The following is a 25,426-nucleotide window of genomic DNA, read 5'->3' as shown; positions in this document are numbered from 1 at the left end:
GGAAAAATACATTGTAGAGTACAGAGTACTTCGTATTTACATATAAAATGGAGAGGGTTCTAGGCTCAGCTAGTTATAAACAGATTCCTTACTTACATGGGTATCTCGTAGGATAGTTGATCTCACAGGATATAGGAGAATGCACCACTATGTGGGACTTTCCCATACACCACGGGACATTAGGACCCTTGGGCCCCTATCCACTAAATGTCAGTAAGAGCCCTCTAATAATTGTGACAACTAAAAAAATGCCTCTTAAAAACAATAGGAAAATTTTTAAAGATTGGATGATGATGTAAATGCATTTTAAGATAAAGATGGGAGTTTCTTGCTCACTTTGGATGGCCTCAAATCTTCTCAGTAAAATGACTGGGCCTGAGATATAGGGTAGAGGACTGAGGGTGGAAGGGGGTGGGAATACCTATTATGAAGAGTATACCAAGGAGTACCCAGGAGAAGAATAAAAGGAGTTGAGAACAGCAGTGAAGACCCTTAGCAAGAGTATGAATTTATACCAGTCAGCTTTGTTATATGAATTCCTGGAGCCTTTCTTGATAGACAAGGCGTACCTAGATTTATTTAGGATTGATGGATTGGTGTAGTGTTAGTTCAAAAGAGTGCTAATGAGACCACAGCTGAAATAGTTGAAACGGCTGATATAGTTCAGCCTAGAAGAGAAAATCAGGGGAAACCACTGGGAACTAAAAGACCTGGGAAAATTGGGACGACTCAAGGGGAATGGATGAAGGTCCTATTGAGGACAGAAAGCAGGTTCATTTGGAGAGCTGGAAGGGTTGGAAGTCATAGTCCTAGGAAGAAATGTCTGAGTTTGAGACCTTAGTGATAAAACAGTTTAAAGTGATGATGAGATTCAGGTCTGACAGTGCTTATGAATAGCCAAGTTAGGATGAAGATGAAGGTCATTACGGGTGAGACTGTCAGCCAACTGAAAACCTAAGAACACCATTTTTAAAAAAAATTATTTATTTTATTATTTTTGGTTGCATTGAGTCTTCATTGCTATGCGCAGCTTTTTCTAGTTGTGGCGAGCGAGGGCTACTCTTCGTTGCGGTGCACGGGCTTCTCATTGCAGTGGCTTCTCTTGTTGTGGAGCACAGGCTCTAGGCACGCAGGCTCAGTAGTTGTGGCTCACGGGCTTATTTGCTCCACGGCATGTGGGATCTTCCCAGACCAAGGCTCGAACCCGTGTCCCCTGCATTGGCAGGTGGATTCTTAACCACTGTGCCACCAGGGAAGCCCTAAAACACCATTTTATTATGAAACTTGAAAGGAAGGAGGCTCATGAGCCAAGTGTCCTTTTTTTGTTTATGTTGTGATTTCATTTCATGTACCTAATGTTTATGGTACCCTCTCCTCATATTAGAATGGAAACCCCACGAGGTTATTCTCTTTTGTTTACACTTTATCCCAACATCCAAACAGTGCCTGGCACATAGTGAGTGTTCCATCAATAACTGTTGAATGCTTGAATGAATAACAGCTACCATTTATTAAGTACCTATCAGAAATATGCAAAGTGCTTTATACATTTATTTCTAACTCTGCAAAGTAGATGTTTTTGTCCCCGTTTTACAAATTAGGATGGAAGCAGAGAGGCAACAGACTGCCTGGATTTCAATCCAAGTCTGCCTCTTAAAAACTCTGTGGCTTTGGACAAGTTATTTATATTCTCTGTGCCTCAGTTTCCTCATCTGTAAAATAGGAATTATAATATTACCTACCTCCTAACATTGTTACAAGAATAAATTAGTTCATACTTATATAGTTCTTAGAACAATGCCTGGAACATAGTAAGAACTGTATAAGTCAGGGGTCCCCAACCCCCGGGCCACAGACCATTACCGGTCTGTGGCCTATTAGAAACTGGGCCGCACAGCAGGAGGTGAGCGGTGGACAAGCGAGTGAAGCTTCATCTGTATTTACAGCCACTCCCCATCGCTCGCATTACCGCCTGAGCTCTGCCTTCTGTCAGATCAGCAGTGGCATTAGATTCTCATAGCAGCGCAAACCCTACTGTGAACTGCACATGCGAGGGACCTAGGTTGCGTGCTCCTTATGAGAACCTAATACCTGATGATTTGAGATGGAGCTGAGGTGGTGATGCTAGCGCTGGGGAGCAGCTGCAAATACAGATTATCATTAGCAGAGGGTTTGACTGCACAGAGAACATAATAAACCAACTGCTTGCAGACTCATGTCAAAACCCTATCAGTGAGTGGCAAGTGAAAACATGCTCAGGGCTCCCACTGATTCTGCATTATGGTGAGTCATATAATTATTTCGTTATATATTACAATGGAATCATAATAGAAATAAATTGCACAATAAATGTAATGTGCTTGAATCATCCCGAAACCATCCCCCCACCCCCCGTCCGTGGAAAAATTGTCTTCCATGAAACCGGTCCCTGGTGCCAAAAAGGTTGGGGACCGCTGGTATAAGTGTTTTTTAATCAAATCAAATAAGCGTAGCCAGTAAGGGTGAGAGTTGGGATTCAAACTGAGATTTGCTAACTCCTGCTTCTTCCACTACACCAAGAAAGTACCATATCACATCATTATGCACAGTATATCTATGTATTTTTAACCAGGAGATATAGTCTCCTTACAAATATTAACCTTATTTCCGAACATCCCCATATGTACATTTTCAGTTATAAAATTTACATGTGGCACATGATTCATTGAGCCCAGGGACTGAAAATGTCTACCAAACATTAGGTGTTTCTGCATGTGCACGGGGAAAATATATATCATGTGTAGTACTAATCAGTACAGTTTTTACAGGTATTAGAAGTTTGATACACTTAGCATGGGCAAGCCTTGCCAATAGAAAAAACAACCCACTTTCTACACTTTAATTAGTTATCTGTGTTTCATTTGATTTGAATCATACTGAAAATTAGTGGTTAGTTTCTGAGAAAGTATGTTCACTACAGTGAAATACAATCTGTCTCATGTATACGTTTTCCTATTCATCTTCATGTATAAAGTCAATAAAAGACTATCAAATTTTTAATGACTATTCTTATTTCATTTTAGATTTTATGTTTACAATAAAAAGAGACGTCTTGTCAACACACCTTACGTGGATAACTCCTATAAATGGGCTGGTGGTGGATTTCTGTCTACAGTAGGTGACCTTCTGAAATTTGGGAATGCAATGCTGTATGGTTACCAAGTCGGGCTGTTTAAGAACTCAAATGAAAATCTTTTACCTGGATATCTCAAACCAGAAACAATGCTTATGATTTGGACACCAGTGCCTAACACAGAGATGTCTTGGGATAGAGAGGGTAAATATGCAATGGCATGGGGTGTTGTGGAAAAGAAGCAAACATATGGTTCTTGTAGGAAGCAACGGCATTATGCCTCACATACTGGAGGTGCAGTGGGTGCCAGTAGTGTCCTACTGGTCCTTCCTGAAGAACTGGATGCAGCAACTATAAATAACAAGTTTCCCCCAAGAGGAATAGTTGTTTCTATCATATGTAACATGCAATCTGTTGGCCTCAACAGCACTGCTTTAAAGATTGCTCTGGAATTTGATAAAGACAGATCAGACATGCCTTAACATCACAGGTGCAAAACGAGCCGTTATGGTTTTGTTTTTATTTGTTTGTTTTTTTGAAACATTAAAGTCCCCAAATACATGAGATTTTAAAGAATAAATTTGTAATAGAGTATAATTGAATGCAGAGAATTGTGTACCTCTAATTGCTTAATTTTGTAATTGTCTTTTATTGTAAGATGAATTCTTTATACTCAGGGAAGTATAACTATATTTTTACTTTTTGAAAAAAGTGTTAATTCTTGAAATAAAATATTCTGATAAAAATGTACTTTTTAAATGTGTAATATAGAGAAAATCTCATTCCACAGGAACCTCATAATATTGTTCTTTCAATATGAGAGCAGAAACAAGATTATGAGAAATGGTATATTAGTTATCTATTGCAGCTTAAAAGAACACACATTTATTATCCTATGGTTTCTGAGGCTCAGGAATTCAGGAGTAGGTTGGCTGGGTGGGTCTGGCACCAGGGCTTGTAATGAGGTTGCAGATAAGATGTTGTAGTCTTCTAAAGACTTCTCTGGTCCTGGAGGAAATCCTTCCCAAATGGCTCATTCACTCACAGATCCTAAGACCTGTGAACTGAAGATGTTCTTTGTTCCCCACATCCAACCAGACACAGGTTGGCAGCTGCTTGATTAGTACTCAAGGCTTGAGAATAATTCTTGGCTCCTGGCTGTGTTCTCAGAGCTCTTAGTTCTGCCCTCTGAGTTACTGTTTTTTTCATGAAAGGCAATATGTGTTTGCATCTGAGTGGCTTTCTCAGCCTGCTTTCTGCTTATACAAGTTTGAGGGTCCAGAGGGCTCTTTTGTACTCTCCTTTCAGTCTAAGTTAACAGTCCTCCTGCTAATATAATTTTTAAAAATTTTGTGAGTCCCATTGAGGTTCTTGCTAATCTCATTGAGGTTCATGCTAATAAACAAAAGCCATACCCAAAAATCTCTTCAAAATATATCCCTCTCTAACGTGGAATTCTGCTGAGACAATTGGAGAAAACACTGTTAAGTTTCTATTAAGGCCTATTGTTTAAATAGCTTTCGAGGCACCATCTTGGTTCTTTCCACAGTCATAAAGGGTTTTATAGTCATACCCTCAACGTCGTCTTTAGACTGTTTTTTTCCTGGAAGTGCCGTAAATTTTATCTTTGCTTTGAAATTGTTTCTTAATTTTAGCATCTTTTGTCATCTGGGGAGTCTGGGAACTTTCCAAACCATCAATTATTGATTCATTTTTGTTTGGTAGTCCTTCCTTTAGCTTATCTCTCTCCTGCTTTTTAGTATAAGCAACAAGAAGAAGCCAAGAGTCAACACTGTGTCTGGAAATCTCAGCTAGATTCACCCGGTTCATGAGGCATATTTTCTACTTTCTGTGGTCTTGCAGGCAACAGTGTTGCTAAACTTTCTGCCACTGGAGAACAATAATCCTCTTTCCTCCAATTTCCAGTAACATTTGTCCTTACTTTCCTTTAAGTCCACGCCTGCAGCCTCCTCAAAGGCCACCATACTTCTAAACAGTTTCTTCAGGGTTCCTCAGGCTTTCACTGATGCTCTTTTCAAAGTCCTTTCAACTTCTGTTCACTGTTCTCTTCTAAATTCACCCCCACGTTTCAGGTGTTTGTTACAGCTGCACTCCACTTCCAGGTATCGAAGTCTGTAATGTAAAAAAATAGGTATTTCAGATAGAATTCACAATTCACATACCTTAAAATTCAACCTTTAAAGTGTACAATTCAGTGGTTTTAGTGTAATCACAAGATTGTGTACCCATTCAATTCCAGAACATCTTCACCCAAAAAAGAAATCTTATACCCATTAACATTTGCTCTGCATTCCTCTCTACTCCCGGGCCCTGGCAACCACCAATCTACTTCTCTGTCTCTTTGGATTTGCCTATTATGGATGTTTCATGTAAGTGGAATCATATAATATGTGGCCTTCTGTGTCTAGCTTCTTTTATTTAGCATAATGTGCATTAATTATCTATTGCTGCATAACAAACTACCCCATCTCACAAATTCTCTGTTTCTTAAGTTCTGGGAGCAGTTTAGCTGAGTAGTTCTAGCTCAGGGTCTCTCCTATGGCTGCAGGCAAGATGTCAGCAGTAGTTTCGGTCACCTGAAGGCTTGACCGAGGCTAGAGGATCTCATTCCAAGATAGTTCACCCATGTGGCTATAGGCAAGAGGCTTCTGTTACTTGCTGGCTTTTGGGAACAGGTCTCAAATGTCTCACTTCATGGACTTCTCCATAGGTCTGCTTGACTGTCCTATGGCTTCCCTCAGATTGAGTGATTAAAGAGAGAAACAAGGCAAAAGCCACAATGTCTTTCATAATCTACCCTTGGAGGTCATACACTATCACCTATGCCAAATTCTACTGGTCACACAGACCCACCCTGATTCAGTGTGGGAGAAGGCTACACAAAGGCTAAATAACCAGAAGATAGGGTTCATTGGGAACTATCTTGGAGACTGGCTCCATGGATGGCTTATTGTAGTGTTGATGTACTGGGAAATATTGTGTAACAGCCATAGATGACGAATACTGGAGACTGAATTCAGGAAAATTCAAAAAGAAATCAAAGTTTTAATACAGTGTAATAAAAGAGGACTTTTCTATAGTTCTGAGCTCTCAGCCTGTTTCTTCACTCCACTTTGATCTGTGAAGGTAAGTAGATGAATATTTCTGAGGGATCAAAGTACAGAGAAAGCAACTCCCTACAACAGATGCATTTCATCTCCTTATTTCTTTCAGGCTTCTCCTGACCTCTAGGACTTCTATTCATATTTGTCAAATTTTTCAATCCATGCTGTCTTTGATAAATATAAAATGTCTTCCTTTAGTGTTCTTCTAAATTTTAAACATTAAATACTGTGACTAAAAGCAAATCAAATTAATGGCAATTTAAAAAAACATTTCTGATATTGGCAGATACATGTTTTTAGTTTGATCATGTGATATCAATGTGAGCTTTGAACCTTAGCACAGACCACAGAGCGAACTGCTTGGAGCTGCCAAGGAGGTGACATTTACATTGGGAGAGGAGGAAAGAGCATTGTCTGGGTGTCCGGGAGAAGTGCAGCGTGACTGAACTGTTTGTGCGGGAAGAGCCACAAAGTGTGAAGAGCCCTGTGAAGTTAGTGAATGTGCATTACGAGCAGGGTACTTGCTTTAGACTGGTTTTTCACTTTTTAGAATTCTTGTTGAAGCTCGGAGAAGAGCTGGGAATCTTCTCAGAAAATGAACCAATGTACAAACATCCAGGGGTTCACAGACCCCAGATGGAATTCCTATTTGCTATGATAACTTATTTTCTTACTTAATATTGTTAGAAACAGCATTGATTCATTTCCACATCTTCCAAGGTGGTATTTCCGGTGCGGCTGATCCTTAATATTAGGGAAAAGAACGCAAGAGAACCTGACACAACTTTCTTGTGTTTTTGTTCTTTTTTTTTTTTTTTCTGAAATTTACAACTTGTCAAGGTGGTTATTGGCAACAAATGATTTGCTTTACCTTCCTATCACAGAATACAAAATTTTAAAACTCTACCCCAGATGTAAAAGCTGAGATTCTGGAAATATGCCTTTGTAGTTTTTAATAGAAAAAAGGTAGATGGGTTAGAGTTCATTGTTGCATTTTATAAAGAAAAAAGATTACTTTTATAGAATAATAACCTTGTAACCTTTTAGGATTTTACAGCTACATTTTCACAACTATAGGCTTAAAGAATTATATTGTTAAGATATTTGCTATTGATTCAGGTTCAAATAGTCTGAGTTCTGTTTCTTAGAGGATACCAGAATAGCTAATTGATCTTTTATTTTGTGGAAAAAAAAAATACTAGAAAGCACAAAAGGTTCACATGGCAAATACCCATATAATCCCAATACCCAGAATTTAAAATGTTAACATTTAGTCAAATTTTCTTCATTTAAAAAATACTAGGGACTTCCCTGGTGGCGCAGTGGTTAAGACTCCGCGTCCTGGTCCAGGAGCTAGATCCCACATGCATGCCACAACTAAGAGTTCGCATGCCACAGCTAAGGAGCCCACGTGCTGCAACTAAGACCCGGTGCAACCAAATAAATAAATATTTTAAAAAATACTAATAGATAAAACATAATAGATAAAGCTGAAGAGCCCTAGAACCACCACCCAGAGTCCCACTCCTTTTGCCCTGCAGGAATCTGCTGTCAGGAGTTGGGGTATATCCTTCCAGTCCCTTATTTAATACTTTCACAGCCAAGTATATATATTCATATCTGATATAGTATTAAATTGTATTATTTACATTTACACAAATAGCACCATAGTATAGATGTTTTCTACACTCTCCTTTTAAATTTAACATTGTTTTGTGATCTGGTCAAGTTGGGAAATATAAATTCAGTTTATTTTAACTGCTATGAAATATTACACTGTATGACTATATCACATTATACTATCCATTTTCTTATTGATGGATTTTTTTTTTTTACTATTATATGCGGTGCTATAAGGAACATCCTTTGACCATATGAAATTGCAGTTTTTCTACGTCAAAAATGCATGAATATAAACAATTTTATATGGTTGAACCTAATTCTGTTGTTTATATGACAACACTGACTTTCAATATTTGACTATGCAATGGATGGGAAATGGTATCTGGTTGTTTTTACTTGCATTTACCTATTGTTAGTGAAGTTAGACCTATTTTCATACGTTCATTGGCCATCTGGATTTCCTCTAATGTAAATTTCCCACTTATATTCTGTGCTCATCCAGAATAGGGAAATGAATAAAGCATTTCTTTAAGAATTGATTGTGGACATGTTCATGGGTTGGAGAATGAATAACCTTGATAAATATTGGAGTTCTCCCAACATGTGGTAAAAATTTTAATAGCCACAAATTCCTCCCATTCCATTGTGCATGCTCCTTTGCAATGTGATTTTGCCTGTCTTCTCAACCAAAGGTGGTGTCTGTTTCTCCACTCCCTTGAACCTGAGGTGGCCTTGTGACTTGCTTTGACCCAGGGAACGTGGTGGAAATGATGTTGCACAAGTTCCAACGCTTAGGCTTCAAGAGACCATCAAACTTCCATCTTCACCCTCCAAGAACACTGCCCCCAAGACAGCCACGTAAGGAAACCAGACTACCTTACAGGATAACCCAGCTGACGGCCAGTACAAGACATGTGACTGAAGCCATCTTGGACCTTCCAGTCCAGTTGAGCCTCCATGCATGAGTGAGCCCAGGTAAGACCAACCCACAGAATCATGAAAAAGAATGTCATCATTATTTTAAGCCACTAAATTTTGGGGTGACTTCCTTTGCAGCAATAGTTAACACAGCTATGCTCCAGTGTGGTAATGAAGTGGGTAAATAATTTGGAAGAAAAAAACAGAACTTGAAAGTGCTTGATTTTGAATACGCAGGATCCTTTTTTATTTAAAAGAATACTATTAACATAGTACTTACTATGTGTCAGGCATTGTGCTAAGCACTTTATATATGTTATCTTCAAAACAACCCGATTAAGTAGAAATTATTGTACTTATTTTGCCCAAAGTCACACAAGCATTAACCATTAGAACTCATTTCAAATCCAGGCATATCTGACTCAAAAGCCTGTTCTAAAACTATCTTGTCTTCCCATAAAAAAAGCATCTCTAAAAATTTACAGACCCAAGAAAAGGACAGTTAGTGGCATGCAATTTTATAAGATGGAGTGCTTAGCAAAAAAAAAAAAAGGTTAAGTCACATAAAATGAATTTAAAAAAACATGTATTGGGATTTTAATTAGTAAATCTGGCTGCAAATAAAGGAAAATACACAACTTTTGTTATTAATATGCAAATTAAAGACAAAACAAAGATGGCACAGTAGAGTCATGCTTTTACACACCCCCTCTCTTATATACATGGCATGATATATAAAATGTGAAATGAGGGGCTTTCCTGGTGGCGCAGTGGTTGAGAATCTGCCTGCCAATGCAGGGGACACGGGTTCGAGCCCTGGTCTGGGAAGATCCCATATGCCGCAGAGCAACTAGGCCCGTGAGCCACAACTACTGAGCCTGCGTGTCTGGAGCCTGTGCTCCGCAACAAGAGAGGCCGCGACAGTGAGAGGCCCGCGCACCGCGATGAAGAGTGGCCCCCGCTCACCGCAACTGGAGAAAGCCCTCGCACAGAAACGAAGACCCAGCACAGCCAAAAATAAATAAATAAATAAATAAATTTATATATAAAAAAAAGCAAAGCCCAAGAGGATTAAAGAAAAAAAATATTTTTTAAAAATAATGTGAAATGAAAAAATGAAAAAGACACTCATGGACTTAAGAATACAAACACAAAATATCGACCCGGGCTGAAGCTGGTGTCTCCTGAGCTCTGGGTCCAGAAGGCAGTGGCAGCTCCAATATTCTGTTCCTGTAGAATAATCGAAACTAAACCTGCTTCCCTAAGAAAAATTTAAAATGTAGGCTTTTAACTAAATCTGACAGGACTAGTCTCCCGAATTTTTTTCTAAGGTGAGGTTTTGCTAGGTAAGAAAATAACAGTCAACCTGGTATAGGTCTGCTATGAATATTGGGGTACACGTATCCTTTCGAATTATGGTTTTCTCCAGATAATCAATATATGCCCAGGAGTGGGATTGTTGGGTCAAATGGTAACTCTATTTTTAGCTTTTTAAGGAAACTCCATACTGTTTTCTATATCTAATTAGATAAATCAGACTTCATAAAAATTTAAAATGTTTGTGTTTCTAAGGACAAAAGGTGAAAAGACAACCTACAGAATGGGAGAAAATATTTGCAAACCGTATATATGAGGGATTTGTATCTAAAATACGTAAGAACTCTTACAACTCAAAAATAAAAAGGCAACCCAGTTAACAATGGGCAAAGGATCTGAATAGACATTTCTCCAAAGAAGATACACAAATAGCCAATAAGCACATTTAAATATGGTCAACATGGGGAGGGTGGGAGGGAGGGAGATGCGGGAGGGAGGAGATATGGGAATGTGTGTATATGTGTAGCTGATTCACTTTGTTATAAAGCAGAAACTAACACACCATTGTGAAGCAATTATACTTCAATAAAGATGTTTAAAAAAAAAATATGGTCAACATCATTAGTCATCAGGGAAATACACATCAAACCCTAATGAGATAACTCTTCACACACACTAAGATGGCTACAATCAAAAAAATAGACAATAGCAAGTATTGGCAAGGATGTAGGAAATTGGAATGCTTGTGCATTGCTAGTAGGAATGTAAAATAGTGCAGCTGCTTTGGAAAACAGGCAGTTTCTCAAAAAGCTAAATACAGAGTTACTGTATGACCTAGCAATTCCACTCCTAAGTCTATACCCAAGAGAGTTTAAAACATGTCTACACAAAAATGTGTACACAGAAGTTCACAGCAGCATTATTTATAGTAGCCAAAAAGTGAAGACAACCCAAATGTCCATCAACTGATTAATAGATAAAATTTACATATATATATATATATTTTTTCTAAATAGTTCTTTTGTTTTTTGTTTTTGGCTGCGTTGGGTCTTCATTGCTGCACATGGGCTTTCTCTAGTGGCGGCGAGCAGAGGCTACTCTTGTTGCGGTGCGTGGGCTTCTCCTTGCAGTGGCTTCTCTTGTTGCAGAGCACAGGCTCTAGGTGCGCGGGCTGTAGAGCGCAGGCTCAGTAGTTGTGGCGCACGGGCTTAGTTGCTCCGCAGCATGTGGGATCTTCCCAGACCAGGGCTTGAACCCGTGTCCCTTGCATTGGCAGGCAGATTCTTAACCACTGTGCTACCAGGGAAGTCCAAAATGTATATTCTTACAACAGAATATTATTCAGTCAAAAAGGGAATGAAATACTGATACATGCATGAATGGCCATGATATACATTATGCTAGTGAAGGAAGCCAGACACAATAGGCCACGTATTGTATGATCCCATTTATATAAAATGTCCAGAGCAGGCAAATCCAAGGAGATAGAAAGTCTGTAGTGGTTGCCAGGAGCTGGGAGGAGGAAGAAATGGGGAGTGAATGCTAATGAGTATGGAGTTTCTTTCTGGAGAGATGAAAATTGTCTGAGATTAGATAGTAGTAGTGGTTGTACAACGTTGTGAATATACTAAAAACCACTGAAATTTACATTGTAAAGTGTTGAATTTTATGGTATCTACATTATATCTCAAACCAAAAACACTGACCTTTATCAGATGACTTACAGGGGCAACCAGATAAGAAACCATTTGTCACCCGACCAGGTCAGAAGCCAAGAATTTCATTTTATTTTTAATTATCTTTATGTAACTGTTTTTTTTTTTTTAAATTTATGGAAGAGATATTAGGTTTCCTTTAAAAATACATTTATGTTAAAAAATGAAGACAATATAAATAATAGTATTAAAGAAAAAATTTCAGTAAAAATATATGTGGCAAACCTTGAAGTTTGGAAAAGTCTGAGTGTTCTCTACTGAGCATTTTTCAAACCCAGTAATATGTTTAATCATGAAGTAAAACTTAATATACCATTCAGTTCCCAGTGCCAAGTATCTCTTTAAATTAATCCTTAGATAGATTCTTTAAAGTACAATACTTTCTTCCAATACTATTTCCAAGAAAATTTTCAGGAATTTGCTCCTTATTTACCACAGATTTTTCCAAGGTTCCTAAACTGTGCAAGCTGAGGTGGCTTGGAGCATCATGGGAGAAACATTGATACTTGACATCTTTTGGATACCATGCAAACTTCTAGTTCCAGGTAACTGTTACATTAGATAGCACCACATTTCCTTTGATGATGTATCTTTGTGAAGCTGGGTTTTGGGCCATTGCTGTGATAAAAAGCTAGTACTATGCAAAAATCAATGTGAAAAAAATGAGGATGGCAGTGTCCAACGTGATCCCAATTTTAAGAAACTGCAGTGCCCAAAAGGCACACTCATTCCATTAGTAGGTAATTTAAGAATGAGATAAAAATTATCACTTTGCTTTTAATTTATGTGTTCTTTTTTTTCAAATGGCTACTACAGTTGCTAGAACCTAACTACTTAATAAATTTAACTGTTAGGTATTTCTTTTGGCCAGGGGACTCCATGAAAAAATTACTGAGACTAAAGATGCCATAAACCAAGAAAGTTTGGGAAGCTCTGAGTTATTTATTTCTCCATATCATTAAATACGCTCCAAACTTTCCATAGTTCTTCAGTTCTCATGCAACATTCCTCTGATATACCAATCAGTATGTTAAAGGATCAGTCTCTAGGATTGGGGGTGTATATGTAGGAACACCTCTTGATAGGAAATGATTGTCTTCAGTGCCTGCCTTAAAGGTAACAGGTAAAAGAGAAGCAGTTATCTTCCCAGTCTAACGAGCAGTCATATAGGTGCTAGAGAGGGAAAGATACACTCTACCCCCTAACTCCCAAGGGTCACTTCATAAACCATAAAAGTGACAATGAGACAACAGAACCACTCAACAAATTTTTCAGTCAGGAGTGCTCACCTGTCTGGACCAGAGAATTCAATACCATCTACTGCCCCCTGCCAGAACATCCTGAGTAAATCATGCTACTCCTGATTCCTCCTCTCAAATTTTCTACCCCAAAAAGAGCTTTCTATAACTCAGACCCCAGCTGCAGTTACTGTACTAAAGTATACAGTATGTTATGGGCATATAAATCCAAGGCACTACACTGTGATTGTTACTGCATTAAGTATGTACTTCTATAAATATGTTTCCATAGTTACAATACCAAAACTATATTTAGAATTAATAAATAATGAACTTCTTTCCATTTGTAATCATTTAGCCCCCTCACAGAAATTTGGAAAAGGACTGAAAATCAAATATTTAAAGTTTCTACTCCTGAAGCGAGACACAAACTAATCAGAATACCCTTTTAAAAATGTTTAAACCAAATTCATATACACAGCATATATAAATGTATAGCACATTAACACATACTTGAAAAAAAGAAAAGGAGTAGTTTGCCCATAATCAAAACTTTATTGAAAAACTGACACCAAAATAGGAGAGCGCTGTTGTATACCTTACAAAATTAAACATAATTACATTATCTTGGTAGATTAACTGGAATTACTGAACTGATAAGGCTTTCTGCGATAGAACACAACTTCAGGAGGTTGTGTGGATCATTAGTGCTGCTTTCTTCTAAATGAACACCCTGCAAAGGAATCACAAGAGCACATTAAACACAAGTCTGTTCTATCTTCGGTACAGAGTTTTAATGACAAACAATACTTTTTACGTAAAAGCTTAAGTTTTAGAAATACTAGAGTAATATTCATATACAGGTTATTTATTTTTTTATACCAGAAATTTGCTAAAAGATATCTTTTATATTTGAATTTACTCTGATGTGACTTGTCACTCCCTGTTCTCAAATGTTATAATGGAGTTCAAGAAAATAATTTTGATTACAGTTCATTTCAGGTCTTTTAGGAAAATTCTGGTACAGATGCACCCTTTTAATCATCTGTCAGCACATGGACACAAAATTCTAAAATCATGGCATGATATAAAGGTTTTGGCAATCTTGCAAGTACATTTTTTAAGAGCAATACTGCATTTAAATATTGTGCTAATTTCACAGTTAGATCTCATGAAGTCACACCAAATAGATCTTGGATTTATTGCCAATCCACTTATAACTCTTCCAATGAGAATAACATGGAATTCACAGCTCCCCAAAATACCACAAGCAAACTTCAAATATCACTATTGAGCTGTAAATCTCTAAGTACTACTATGGAAAATTATATACATATGTATTATTTTTTCTTCACAAAAGTGAAAGAATTAAAATTAGACTATATTAATCATAAGTAGCTGCTCAGAGAAATCAAACCTCTGACATTTTAATTATCTGTTGCTCAGCTAGCAATGATTAAAACTATCTTAAATCATATGTACCAAATACATTTGAAACAAAATATTTACAGGAGAAATTTTTAAATCCTATGTTTTTAGATATCTTATGTATTTATTCTTTTGCTCCATTCTGATTTATGTCTAACATTCCAAGTTAAGCAAACTGACTAAATACAACAGAATCAGGTGCTCTAAACTAAGAAAAATAATAAAGCAATTCTTTGCAAGGTTAAGAGTACAAACTTATCTCATTGAACAGGGCACTCTTTACTAAAAGAGCAATGAAAGATAAAAATTATTTTGGTAATTATGAATTTAAGATTTCTTTAAAACTGATTTTTAGTAAAGAGAGAGATTTTAAAATCATAAAATCTGATCACTGGGTTAGAAAATGCCAAATGATTTACCTTCTGTGAGTCTGGCCTTTCCTCCTGTCGGCTGGCATAACACGGTTGAACAACCTACACAAAGCACCACTGTCTGAGCATGGCTGAAAACCGTGGTAATCTTGTAGCAGCCTGAAAAAGGGAAGTGTTAAAAGTGAAAAGCAGAAAAAAACACAGTACCTGTTCAACATATTTCTAGTAAAGACTTGTAAAAGATTAGGAACTTCAGTGCTGTGCAGTAGCAAGCCCCATATGTAACAAACTTTTCTAGTAGCCACATTAAAAACAAGTTTTTTTTAAAGGTGAAATTAATAATATATTCTATTGAACTCAGTATTTCCAAAATATTATCATTTCACCATATAATCAAAGCCTTTTTTTTTCAATGCTACATCTTCAAAATCTGGTGTATATTTCACACTTAAAGATACAGCATGAAAAAAAAAAAGCAAGATACAGTATGGTGACCATAGTTAATAATACCCTACTGAATATTTGAAAGTTGCTAAGAGAGTATATCTTAAAAGTTCTTATCACAAGAAAAAAAAATTCTGTAACTATGTATGGTGACAGATATTAACTAGACTTATTGTGGTGATCATTTACCAATATATACAAATACGGAATCATGAGGTCACACACCTGAAACTAATATAATGGTTTATGTCAATTATACCTCAAGAAAAAAAGAATGAGAAAGAATTTTTCCATTTTGACTAGCCACATTTCAAGTGCTCAGTAGCCACATATGGCTAATGGCCACCATACCGGACCCCGCAGCTTTACACTGAAGAATCAATATACTTTTCATTGCATCGTGAAAAAGAAAACTTATCATCTGAACAGCTTAAAGACTTAAGTTCAGTGTCATGTCCCCTGTGGAGTCCCATCTTCACACACCGCTCCCCCCGAAATGTTTCTAAAGTGGTTTATTATGGAAATAACCCTTATGACATTCCAATTCTGTAATCCCACTTCGGGTCCTAATATCAAAACATACACAACACACTATGAGCAACCCTTATAGAAATTCTGTAAGTAATCCTTACAGAAATTTTCCTTAGGAAAGGAGTTAAAGTTTGAAATTTTACCTGGACATTTTACATCCATAAAATAAGAATTTGGACTTTGAACCAGCCGTTTCTTTTTATGTTTTTTCTTCTCCTCTTCCAAGGAAGGATGCAGTAAATCTCTAGCCAACTGAATAAAAAAGCATATTATTACTACTAGAATGACACCACAACTCTGGCCGATTTAACCATATGTGAAATATACATGCAAAAAACAGGAATAACGGTCATATTCAGCAGAGACAACACTTTAGATGTTACTTATTTTAAAGCCTGTTAACTTTCATCAACACTTTTTATAATGCTTGTGTTCTCCAAGTTCCGGTTAAGGGGAACGATCAGGAAACATGTGGTAAGGTTAGCTCCGTTCTTTTTAACTAATAACAGTCGCCAGTGAAAATAAAACTGTGGTGCTAAGTAAGAACGTGATCCGGACCCTGGACCCGTTGAGAGTAGAAGTCGCTGAGGTAGACCCAGCGAATGCCAACGCCGAGGTGATTTCTGCCCCCAGGGTTCAACATCTGATAAGAACTCTTAAGTGGCTGACGCGAGACGGTCCTTGATAGAGTTAATTTGTAAGGCAACTGCGAAGACAGTTTTTAAAAAGGAAACAAGTAGGAAATTGCTTCCGAGAGAAGGCACGGCGGGCAAGACCCACGAAGCAAAAGGAGAGCAAGAAGACTTCAACGATCACAGCCTCGCGGGTTCCCACCGAAACCCAGGAGGGCTGAGTAGGGTAGCCGGGGAGCTGTCCCCTCTCAGCCATCGACTCCGGACTGCACCCAGGGCGGCGCCGGGTCCTCCCAGCTCCACGCCCAGGCAGGGCCCGACTCGCCGCGCCGCCGGGCAAGTCCCAACAAGTCCGCCACGCGCGAAAGAGCCGCGGGATCCGAGCCGCCGAGCCGTGTTCTGCAGGGAGCCCCGGGGGCCCGCGGAGCCATCGAGCTAGCCCGCCCCTGGGGCCCCTCGGCCGACCGAGAAGGCAGACACAAACGCGAAGCCCGAAAGTAAACAACTCACAGGCATGTCGATCCTTTCGCAAGCCCAGCCCGTGCAGATCTCTAAGGCGACACCCCTAGCGAGCAGCACGCGACCGGGAGCGCGGCGTCAACTTCCGCGATAGAGGAGACTGGGAGGAGCGGAGCGGCGGCCCCGTCGACTCTAGGCGCTCCTCTCGGTGGTGAGGGCTGGCTCCGGCCGGGATCCGCGGGCGGCGGGCGAGGGGAGGTGCTGAGGCGCTCGCCCATTCGAGCTCCCAAAGCCCGTGATCCTAACGGGCTCCTGGGCTAAGGCCGCCGGCCTCAGGGCTTCGCCCTGGGCAAGTGGTGCCTGGGGCCAGGCTCAGGCGGTGCACGCCCGAATGGGAAGCTCCCTCGAGCTTCGGGAGCGCCAGCACCGCTGCAGAGCGGACCCGGCTGGGCACGCTGGGTCACTTGTCATAGGTCCCGCCGCCAAGCCTTCCGCCCTCGGCTGCCCTGCGGGCGAGCACACGGGCGCTGCCTCTGTTCTGTTCTTTTATGTATTAAAAACAATATTATTAATTAAAACCGTTAACACGTCCCAGCGAGATTATGAAAGAGGCCCGTTTACTTGCGCATCCTGCTTCCAAGGTACCGGTACCGGTTATTAAGTTCTTTGCGGGATGTAGCTGTGCCTTGGGTTTGCTTGGCCTTGAAAAAAGTTTTTAAGAAGCACCGATTCGCTGCCGTGCTTAGTTCACCGTGTGGCTCCTTCCTGTCCTCCGTGGGTCACACTTTCCAGAGCAGACAGCTGGAGCCTGAAAAAAACAGCGAGTGTCACCGATGGCCAGACTTGAAATATTTTTGATGAAGAGGACCATCCTGTGAGCGCGTGTGGTCAAAAGCTAAGAAACCAGGGAGACGCTTCATCAGAAAATTGTACTAGATAGACGTTCTCGATCAACTTTTATTTCTCTTCGAAAAGATAGTACATGTGTAATGTACATTTTGGAAAATGCAGAAAAACAGAAGAAAATTTAAATCACCATCCAGAGATAAGCATTGTTCATATTTTTTCCTTTATCATTCCAGACATTTTTTTATTCACTTGCATGTAGGTTTGTTTTGGGTTTTGGTATTACATAATTGGTATCATCTTGTATATATTCTTGTATAGACTTGATCCCCTCCCCCCACAACTTACTGTATAATGAACATTACTCGATGTTACTACATGTTCTCCTACATTATGACTTTTAATGGGCACATAGCATTCATCCTGTGAATATATATCCTTATTTCATCCATACACTAAAATAGACATTAGGGGGACTTCCCTGGTGGTGCAGTGGTTAAGAACCTACCTGCCAATGCAGGGGACACAGGTTCGAGCCCCGGTCCTGGAAGATCCCACCTGCCGTGGAGCAACTAAGCCCGTGTGCCACAATTACTGAGCCTGAGCTCTAGAGCCTGCAAGCCAAAACTACTGAGCCCCCATGCCACAAAAATAATAAATAAATAAAATAAAAATTCTGTCTGGAAAAAAAATAAAGTAAAATAGACATTAGGGCTGGGTTTTAAATACTTAATATTTAAAATATTAATTAATATTAAATACTTTCAGACAGATAAGTATATGGAATAATACAATTGTGTATGCAGAATCATGGCCCCCAAAGACTTCTTAATCCCCAGGACCTGTAGTTATATGGCAGGTGGGAATAAGATTGCTAATTAGCTGGCTTTAAACTAGGAAAATTATCCTGGATTATCCTAAAAAGTGGAAGAGAAAGAAAGAGAGAGAGATGTGGTGATGAAAGAAGAGCATGAGAGATGCCATGTTGTTGGCTTTGAAGATGGAAGAAGGGGGTGGTGAGCCAAGGATTGCAGGCAGCCTCTTAGAAGCTGGAAAAGACAAGGAAATGGACTCTCCCCTAGAACCTCCAGAAGGAACACAGCCCTGCCAGGCCTCAATTTTTCTCCCAGTGAGACCCAGGTCAGACTTTGAACTACAGAACTGTAAGATAACAAATTTGTGTTGTTTTATCTATTTTTATCATTTATTTATTTATTTTTTTGGATACAGTTGACATGTCACATTGTATAAATTTAAGGTATACATGTGTTACTCTGATATATTTATGTAATATGGTTGCCATTGTAACAATAATTATCACATTACATTCTTACAATATTCTATGTTCAATAAACTGTACATTAACTCTTTATACACTAATGATGAAAAATCTGAAAGAGAAATTAAGGAAACACTCCCATTTACCACTGCAACAAAAAGAATAAAATACCTAGGAATAAACCTACCTAAGGAGACAAAAGACCTGTATGCAGAAAACTGTAAGACACTGATGAAAGAAATTAAAGATGATACAAACAGATGGGGAGATATACCATGTTCTTGGATTGGAAGAATCAACATTGTGAAAATGACTATACTACCCAAAGGAATCTACAGATTCAATGCAATCCGTATCAAACTACCAATGGCATTTTTCACAGAACTAGAATAAAAAATTTCACAATTTGTATGGAAACACAAAAGACCCTGAATAGCCAAAGCAATCTTGAGAAAGAAAAATGGAGCTCGAGGAATCAGGCTCCCAGACTTCAGATTATACTACAAAGCAACAGTAATCAAGACAGTATGGTAAGTATGGTATTGGCACAAAAACAGAAATATAGATCAATGGAACAGGATAGAAAGCCCAGAGATAAACCCATGCACATATGGTCATCTTATCTTTGATAAAGGAGGCAAGAATATACAATGGAGAAAAGACAGCCTGTTCAATAAGTGGTGCTGGGAAAACTAGACAGCTACATGTAAAAGAATGAAATTAGAACACTCCCTAATACCACACACAAAAATAAACTCAAAATGGATTAAAGACCTAAATGTAAGGCCAGGCACTATAAAACTATTAGAGGAAAACATAGGCAGAACACTCTATGACATAAATCACAGCAAAATCCTTTTTGACCCAGCTCCTAGAGAAATGGAAGTAAAAACAAAAATAAACAAATAGGACCTAATGAAACAAAAGCTTTTGCACGACAAAGGAAACCATAAAAAAGACGAAAAGACAACCCTCAGAATGGGAGAAAATATTTGCAAATGAAGCAACTGACAAAGGATTAATCTCCAAAATATACAAGCAGCTCATGCAGCTCAATATCAAGAAAACAAACAACCCAATCCAAAAATGGGCAGAAGACCTAAATAGACATTTCTCCAAAGAAGATACACAGATTGCCAACAAACACATGAAAAGATGCTCAACATCACTAATCATTAGAGAAATGCAAATCAAAACTACAATGAGGTATCACCTCACACCAGTCAGAATGGCCATCATCAAAAAACCTACAAACAATAAATTCTGGAGAGGGTGTGGAGAAAAGGGAACCCTCTGGCACTGTTGGTGGGAATGTAAACTGATACAGCCACTATGGAGAACAGTATGGAGGTTCCTTAAAAAACTAAAAATAGAACTACCGTATGACCCAGCAATCCCACTACTGGGCATATGCCCTGAGAAAACCATAATTCAAAAAGAGTCATGTACCACAATGTTCATTGCAGCTCTATTTACAATAGCCAGGACATGGAAGCAACCTAAGTGTCCATCGACAGATGAATGGATAAAGAAGATGTGGCACATATATACAATGGAATATTACTCAGCCATAAAAAGAAATGAAATTGAGTTATTTGTAGTGAGGTGGATGGACCTAGAGTCTGTCATACACAGTGAAGTAAGTCAGAAAGAGACAAACAAATACTATATGCTAACTCATATATATTGAATCTAAAAAAAAATGGTTCTGATGAACCTAGGGGCAGGACAGGAATAAAGACACAGACATAGGGCTTCCCTGGTGGCGCAGTGGTTAAGAACCCACCTGCCAATGCAGGGGACACGGGTTCGAGCCCTGGTCTGGGAAGATCCCACATGCTGCAGAGCAACTAAGGCCATGCGCCACAACTACTGAGCCTGCGCTCTAGAGCCCGTGAGCCACAACTACTGAGCCCCCGTGCCACAACTACGGAAGCCCGCGTGCCTAGAGCCCGTGCTCTGCAACAAGAGAAGCCACTGCAATGAGAAGCCCGTGCACCGCAAGGAAGAGTAGCCCCCGCTCGCCACAACTAGAGAAAAGCCTGCATGCAGCAACAAAGACCCAATGCAGCCAAAAATAAATTAAATTAAATAAATAAATAAAAATTAAAGACACAGACATAGAGAATGGACTTGAGGACACAGGGAGGGGGAAGGATAAGCTGGGATGAAGTGAGAGAGTGGCATGGACTTATATATACTACCAAATGTAAAATAGGTAGCTAGTGGTAAGCAGCTGCTTCATACGGGGAGATCAGCTCGGTGCTTTGTGACCACCTAGAGGGGTGGGATAAGGAGGGTGGGAGGGAAGCCCAAGAGGGAGGGGATATGGGGATATATGTATACATATAGCTGATTCACTTTGTTATACAGCAGAAACTAACACAACATTGTAAAGCAATTATATTCCAATAAAGATGTTAAAAAAATCTTTATGGCTATTTTAGTACTTGTTACAAGTTTGTACCCTTAAACACCATGAATCTTATCCCCCCACTCCCCATTCCTTGGTAACCACCATTTTACTCTGTTTCTTGGGGTATTTTTTACAAGTTTGATTTTTTTAGATTCCACATATAATATACAGTACTTGTCTTTCTCTATCTGGCTTATCTCACTTAGCATAAGGTGCTCAAGGTCCATCCATGATGTTGCAAATAAATTTGTGTTGTTTTAAGCCACTAACTTTATATAGTAATTTGTTACAGCAACAATAGAAAATGAATACAGTAATGAAGACCCCTCTACCCACCGCCCAGCTCTGTCAAATCTAACACTCAATACTCCATCCCCCCAATTTTTCACTATTAAAATAACGCTGTAGTAAACATTCTTGTAGATAAGTCTGGGTGTCCATCCTTGATCATTTCCTTAGGATATTCCTAAAAAGGAACTGCTGAGTCAAAAGTTATGCACATTTTAAGATTTATAATATAAACTGCCAAATTACCCTCCAGAAAAGTCAAACCAATTTACAATCCAGATGTAAATGTCTGAGAATGCCCCTTTCTTTGCAACGTTGACAATACTGGATATTATGTTTCTCTCTATCTCAGTCAATCCAAGAGAAGTAAATGGTATTTTGTCATAATATCATGTATTATGGAATAGTAAATGAAACTTTGCTGTAAGTCTTCCATGAAAATTGAGAGCAGTTGTTTGCAAGTGTCTGGACTTGTCACTGTCTTCCCCTAATTTGAAGGAGAACGTTGTGTTGTCAGCTCTCTTGTGAGCCAGATGCAGACATTTTAGAGACCCATGCACATTCTCTTTCTCAAAAAATTATCTTCCACTATCACTACAAATTACAAAAAAAAACCCCAAAAACCTGTAATAACAAACAGGTGTGAAAGACTACGCTCATGGTAAACACTGAAAATGTTTAACTTTTGGAAAAGCTGACTATGCTCTCCTCTCATTTCCCCATAGACTAGCAAAAAAACTTCACCATCTACTAGAGTTTGGGAACTACTCTCTGGAAAGTCTCCAAACACATGCAGGGATAAGACTGAGTATTAAAGGAAATTCATTTTCCTGTAAGCTCTTTAATCTCTTCTTCCTACCTAAGATTTCAATTCTTTGCACATAACTTATATCCTTTTCCCTCCCATTTTTTATTGTAGTAAAATACACATAAAATTAACCATCGCAAAACATTTTTTATCATATTTCACTGTTGTCTTCATTAATATTTTTCAAATGCTTATTGGCCATTAGCACTTACAAAGTGAGATGATCATCTATTTCTTCTCTATGTATCCTTTTAGATTAAGGATATTAACCACTGATCATAGATACTGCAAATATTTTTCTCAACTTTTTTCCTATTAATATTTTGGCAATTTTTTAATCATAGAGGAATTTATATATATTTCAAATCTATAATTTTTTTCCTTTTTGCTATTGTGTTTAGAGAGGCCTTGGCCCCCTTAGGATCAGCTAAATATTTGCCTATGCTTTCTTTTAATTCTTTTGTTGTAGCATTTATTCTTTAACTTTTTAATTAACCTGGAATTTTTTTTTTTCTTGCTGTGCAGCTCAGCTTGCAGGATTTCAGTTCCCCAACCAGGGATTGAACCCCTGGTTAGGGATAGAACCCGGGCCATGGAAGTGAAAGCCCAGAATCCTAACCACCAGCCCACCAGGGAACTCCCTAACCTGGAATTTATTTTGGCACTTGATGTGTAGTAGGTCTCAGAACAATTTCTAATCATCAGGCCTAGTTATTGCTTCAGTTACTTAACCAATGCCCAGTACAGTCACATTGTTAAAAGCCTTCAACTTCTGAGACACTGTAATAGTGTGAGAAATAAAACTCAAGGTCAAGAAGACCTAGACTCTATTTATAACTCTGCCTCCTCGTCCAAAGCTCAGTTTCTCCTAACATGTCCCCACGCCCTTGCACTGATGGCAGATAAAGGGACATGCAGGCAGGTGCAGGGACACAGAGTCCCTTTGCCTTGGCAGCCTACACTCAGGGCCTGCACAAGGAGCTCCTGCCTGGCTTCTCAAAGGACTGAGAAGTGCCAGTTGAAATTCTGTGTGCTGGGGACTTCCCTGGTGGTGCAGTGGTTAAGAATCCGCCCGCCAATGCAGGGGACATGGGTTCGAGCCCTGGTCTGGGAAGCTCCCACATGCCAAAGAGCAACTAAGCCCGTGCACCACAGCTATTGAGCCTGCGCTCTACAGCCCTCGAGCCACAACTACTGAGCCCGTGTGCCACAACTACTGAAGCCCATGCACCTGGAGCCCGTGCTCAGCAACAAGAGAAGCCACCGCAATGAGAAGCCCACGCACCTTAACGAAGAGTAGCCCCCGCTCTCTGCAACTAGAGAAAGCCTGTGCACAGCAACGAAGACCCAACACAGCCAAAAATAAATAAATAAATAAATTAATTAATAAATTAATTAATTAAAAAGAAAGAAATTCTGTGTGCTGCCTGAAAACTTTCCAGCTTTTCTATCTGGCCAGGTCTGAGAAGGTGCTGCTGAACCCTCCTTTTCAGCACCCGGCCCCCTTCACCTTAGAAGTGTGCGGCCATTTCCACCCCCCTCCTCCTTTGCCAAACTTCAGATGCTGGGAAAACTCACAGGTGTTCAGGGTAAGCCAGGAACCCACTGATGCTAAACTTCAAGCCGGCCAAAACCAGTTCTAAATAGGTCAGTTACCCACTTTCCCCTGGGTTGGAGTTCCTCAGGCTTGTGCCCTTCTTTTCCCAGAAAGATGGTCAGAGGTTTAGTTTAGTCTTGACTTTAAGAAATTCAGGGTGTGAGGTGGGGCCCTAAAGTTAACTTTTCTTACCCCTGCCTTTCTAAGTATTTTTCTGAGAAGCTCAAAGAAATCCACGTTGTCAGCAAAACTTTAACAAGGCAGTATTCTTTTTCTCTTCCTTCTATTGTCCACCTGTTGGCAGGTTGCAAAGCACGTGTGGCTTATTCTCAACACATTCCTGAAAGCAGCAGCAACTTCTGAAACCGACCTCTTCTCTGCACATCAGTTCTCCAACAGGGTCACAAACATTATCCCCAAAGCTCTGCTGTTCGGGTTGCGATTCATCTGCCGCGCATGAGGATCCTTGACACTTCAGGTAAGCTCCAATCTTAAGGGGTAAGAGTCTCAGATACAAACGCTGGTGTCATTTTCTTTATTTTCCATACCAACTTAATTTCTGACTGAGGCTGAGCCCCCGTTGGACTGGTACTATAGACCAAATGTTTGTGTCCCCCGCAAAATTCATATGTTGAATCCTAACCGCCAATGTGATGGTATTGGAGGGTGGGGCCTTTGGGAGGTGATTAGGTCATTAGGATGGAGCCCTCATGTTGGAATTGTTGTCAAACCCAAGTTCGTGTGCCTGACATGCAGTGAGGCCAAACAAACTGAAATGTTGGAGTTGGGAGCAAAGAAAGGTTTATTGCAGGGCTGAGCAAGAACAGGCAGCTTGCGCTCAAAAGACCTGAACTCCCCAATGGGTTTCAAGGAAGCATTTTTAAAGGCAAGGTGAGGGAGGGGAGTCACAGGGTGTGTGAATCGAAGAATTGTGGTTGATGGTGAGGTAACAGGGTGGGGTCACAGGGATCAACATTATCAATCCTTAGGCTCCAGTAGGTCTGGGGGCTAAGTGCTCATGGTCATCAAGTAGTTAACTTCTTCCATTTGGTGGCGGTTTTAGCATCTGTAAAACAACTCAGGAAATGTGCATCAGATATTGTTATCCAGGTACTTCAGGGAGGAACTAAAAATCCTGTGACTGCCATATAGCTGTTTGACTGTTTAAATTCTTAGCAGTTCTCCTGGCCCAACTGCTATTTTTGTCATTACATGTTCACATCCTTTCAATCATTAATTCTTGAGGCAGGCTTTTGTGACTCAGGGGAGGCCTGGGAGA

General features: G+C 39.5%; 2 protein-coding genes and 1 long non-coding RNA gene across 6 annotated transcripts in view; 2 read left to right on the top strand and 1 right to left on the bottom strand.

The window, feature by feature from the left end:
- Window positions 1–6,212, top strand: part of LACTB (lactamase beta) — a 47,939-nt gene extending 41,727 nt beyond the window's left edge. For 2 of the 3 annotated variants that reach the window (XM_057542057.1, XM_007166114.2), the window contains exon 6: window positions 3,063–6,212. In XM_057542057.1, the coding sequence (XP_057398040.1) occupies window positions 3,063–3,594 (532 nt within the window). In that variant the 3' untranslated portion in view covers window positions 3,595–6,212. The remainder of the gene's footprint in view (window positions 1–3,062) is intronic. The other variant, XM_057542060.1, reaches the window with a different exon arrangement.
- A 2,355-nt stretch (window positions 6,213–8,567) lies between these two features.
- Window positions 8,568–24,563, top strand: LOC130707739 (uncharacterized). The gene is made up of 3 exons (XR_009007764.1): window positions 8,568–8,835; window positions 12,249–12,355; window positions 24,452–24,563. It is a non-coding gene; the product is annotated as an uncharacterized LOC130707739 (long non-coding RNA).
- On the bottom strand, window positions 13,581–17,120 carry RPS27L (ribosomal protein S27 like). 2 transcript variants are annotated; one of them, XM_007165970.3, is made up of 4 exons: window positions 16,965–17,120; window positions 15,966–16,074; window positions 14,896–15,006; window positions 13,581–13,781 (listed from the first exon to the last, which is right to left on the bottom strand). In XM_007165970.3, exons 1-4 carry the CDS (start codon window positions 16,968–16,970, stop codon window positions 13,753–13,755), a joined length of 255 nt encoding a protein of 84 aa, XP_007166032.1. In that variant the 5' UTR covers window positions 16,971–17,120; the 3' UTR covers window positions 13,581–13,752. The 2 variants fall into 2 exon arrangements, with proteins under 2 accessions (XP_007166032.1, XP_057400512.1); XM_057544529.1 differs by lacking the exon at window positions 16,965–17,120 and adding an exon at window positions 16,381–16,908.
- Window positions 24,564–25,426: the final 863 nt, after the last annotated feature.

This window comes from Balaenoptera acutorostrata, chromosome 3 (genome assembly GCF_949987535.1).
Source record: "Balaenoptera acutorostrata chromosome 3, mBalAcu1.1, whole genome shotgun sequence".
In the NCBI taxonomy this organism is placed as follows: Eukaryota; Metazoa; Chordata; class Mammalia; order Artiodactyla; family Balaenopteridae; genus Balaenoptera; species Balaenoptera acutorostrata.
The sequence above is the reverse complement of the archived record's forward strand: the minus strand, read 5'-3'. Positions and strand labels throughout refer to the sequence as shown.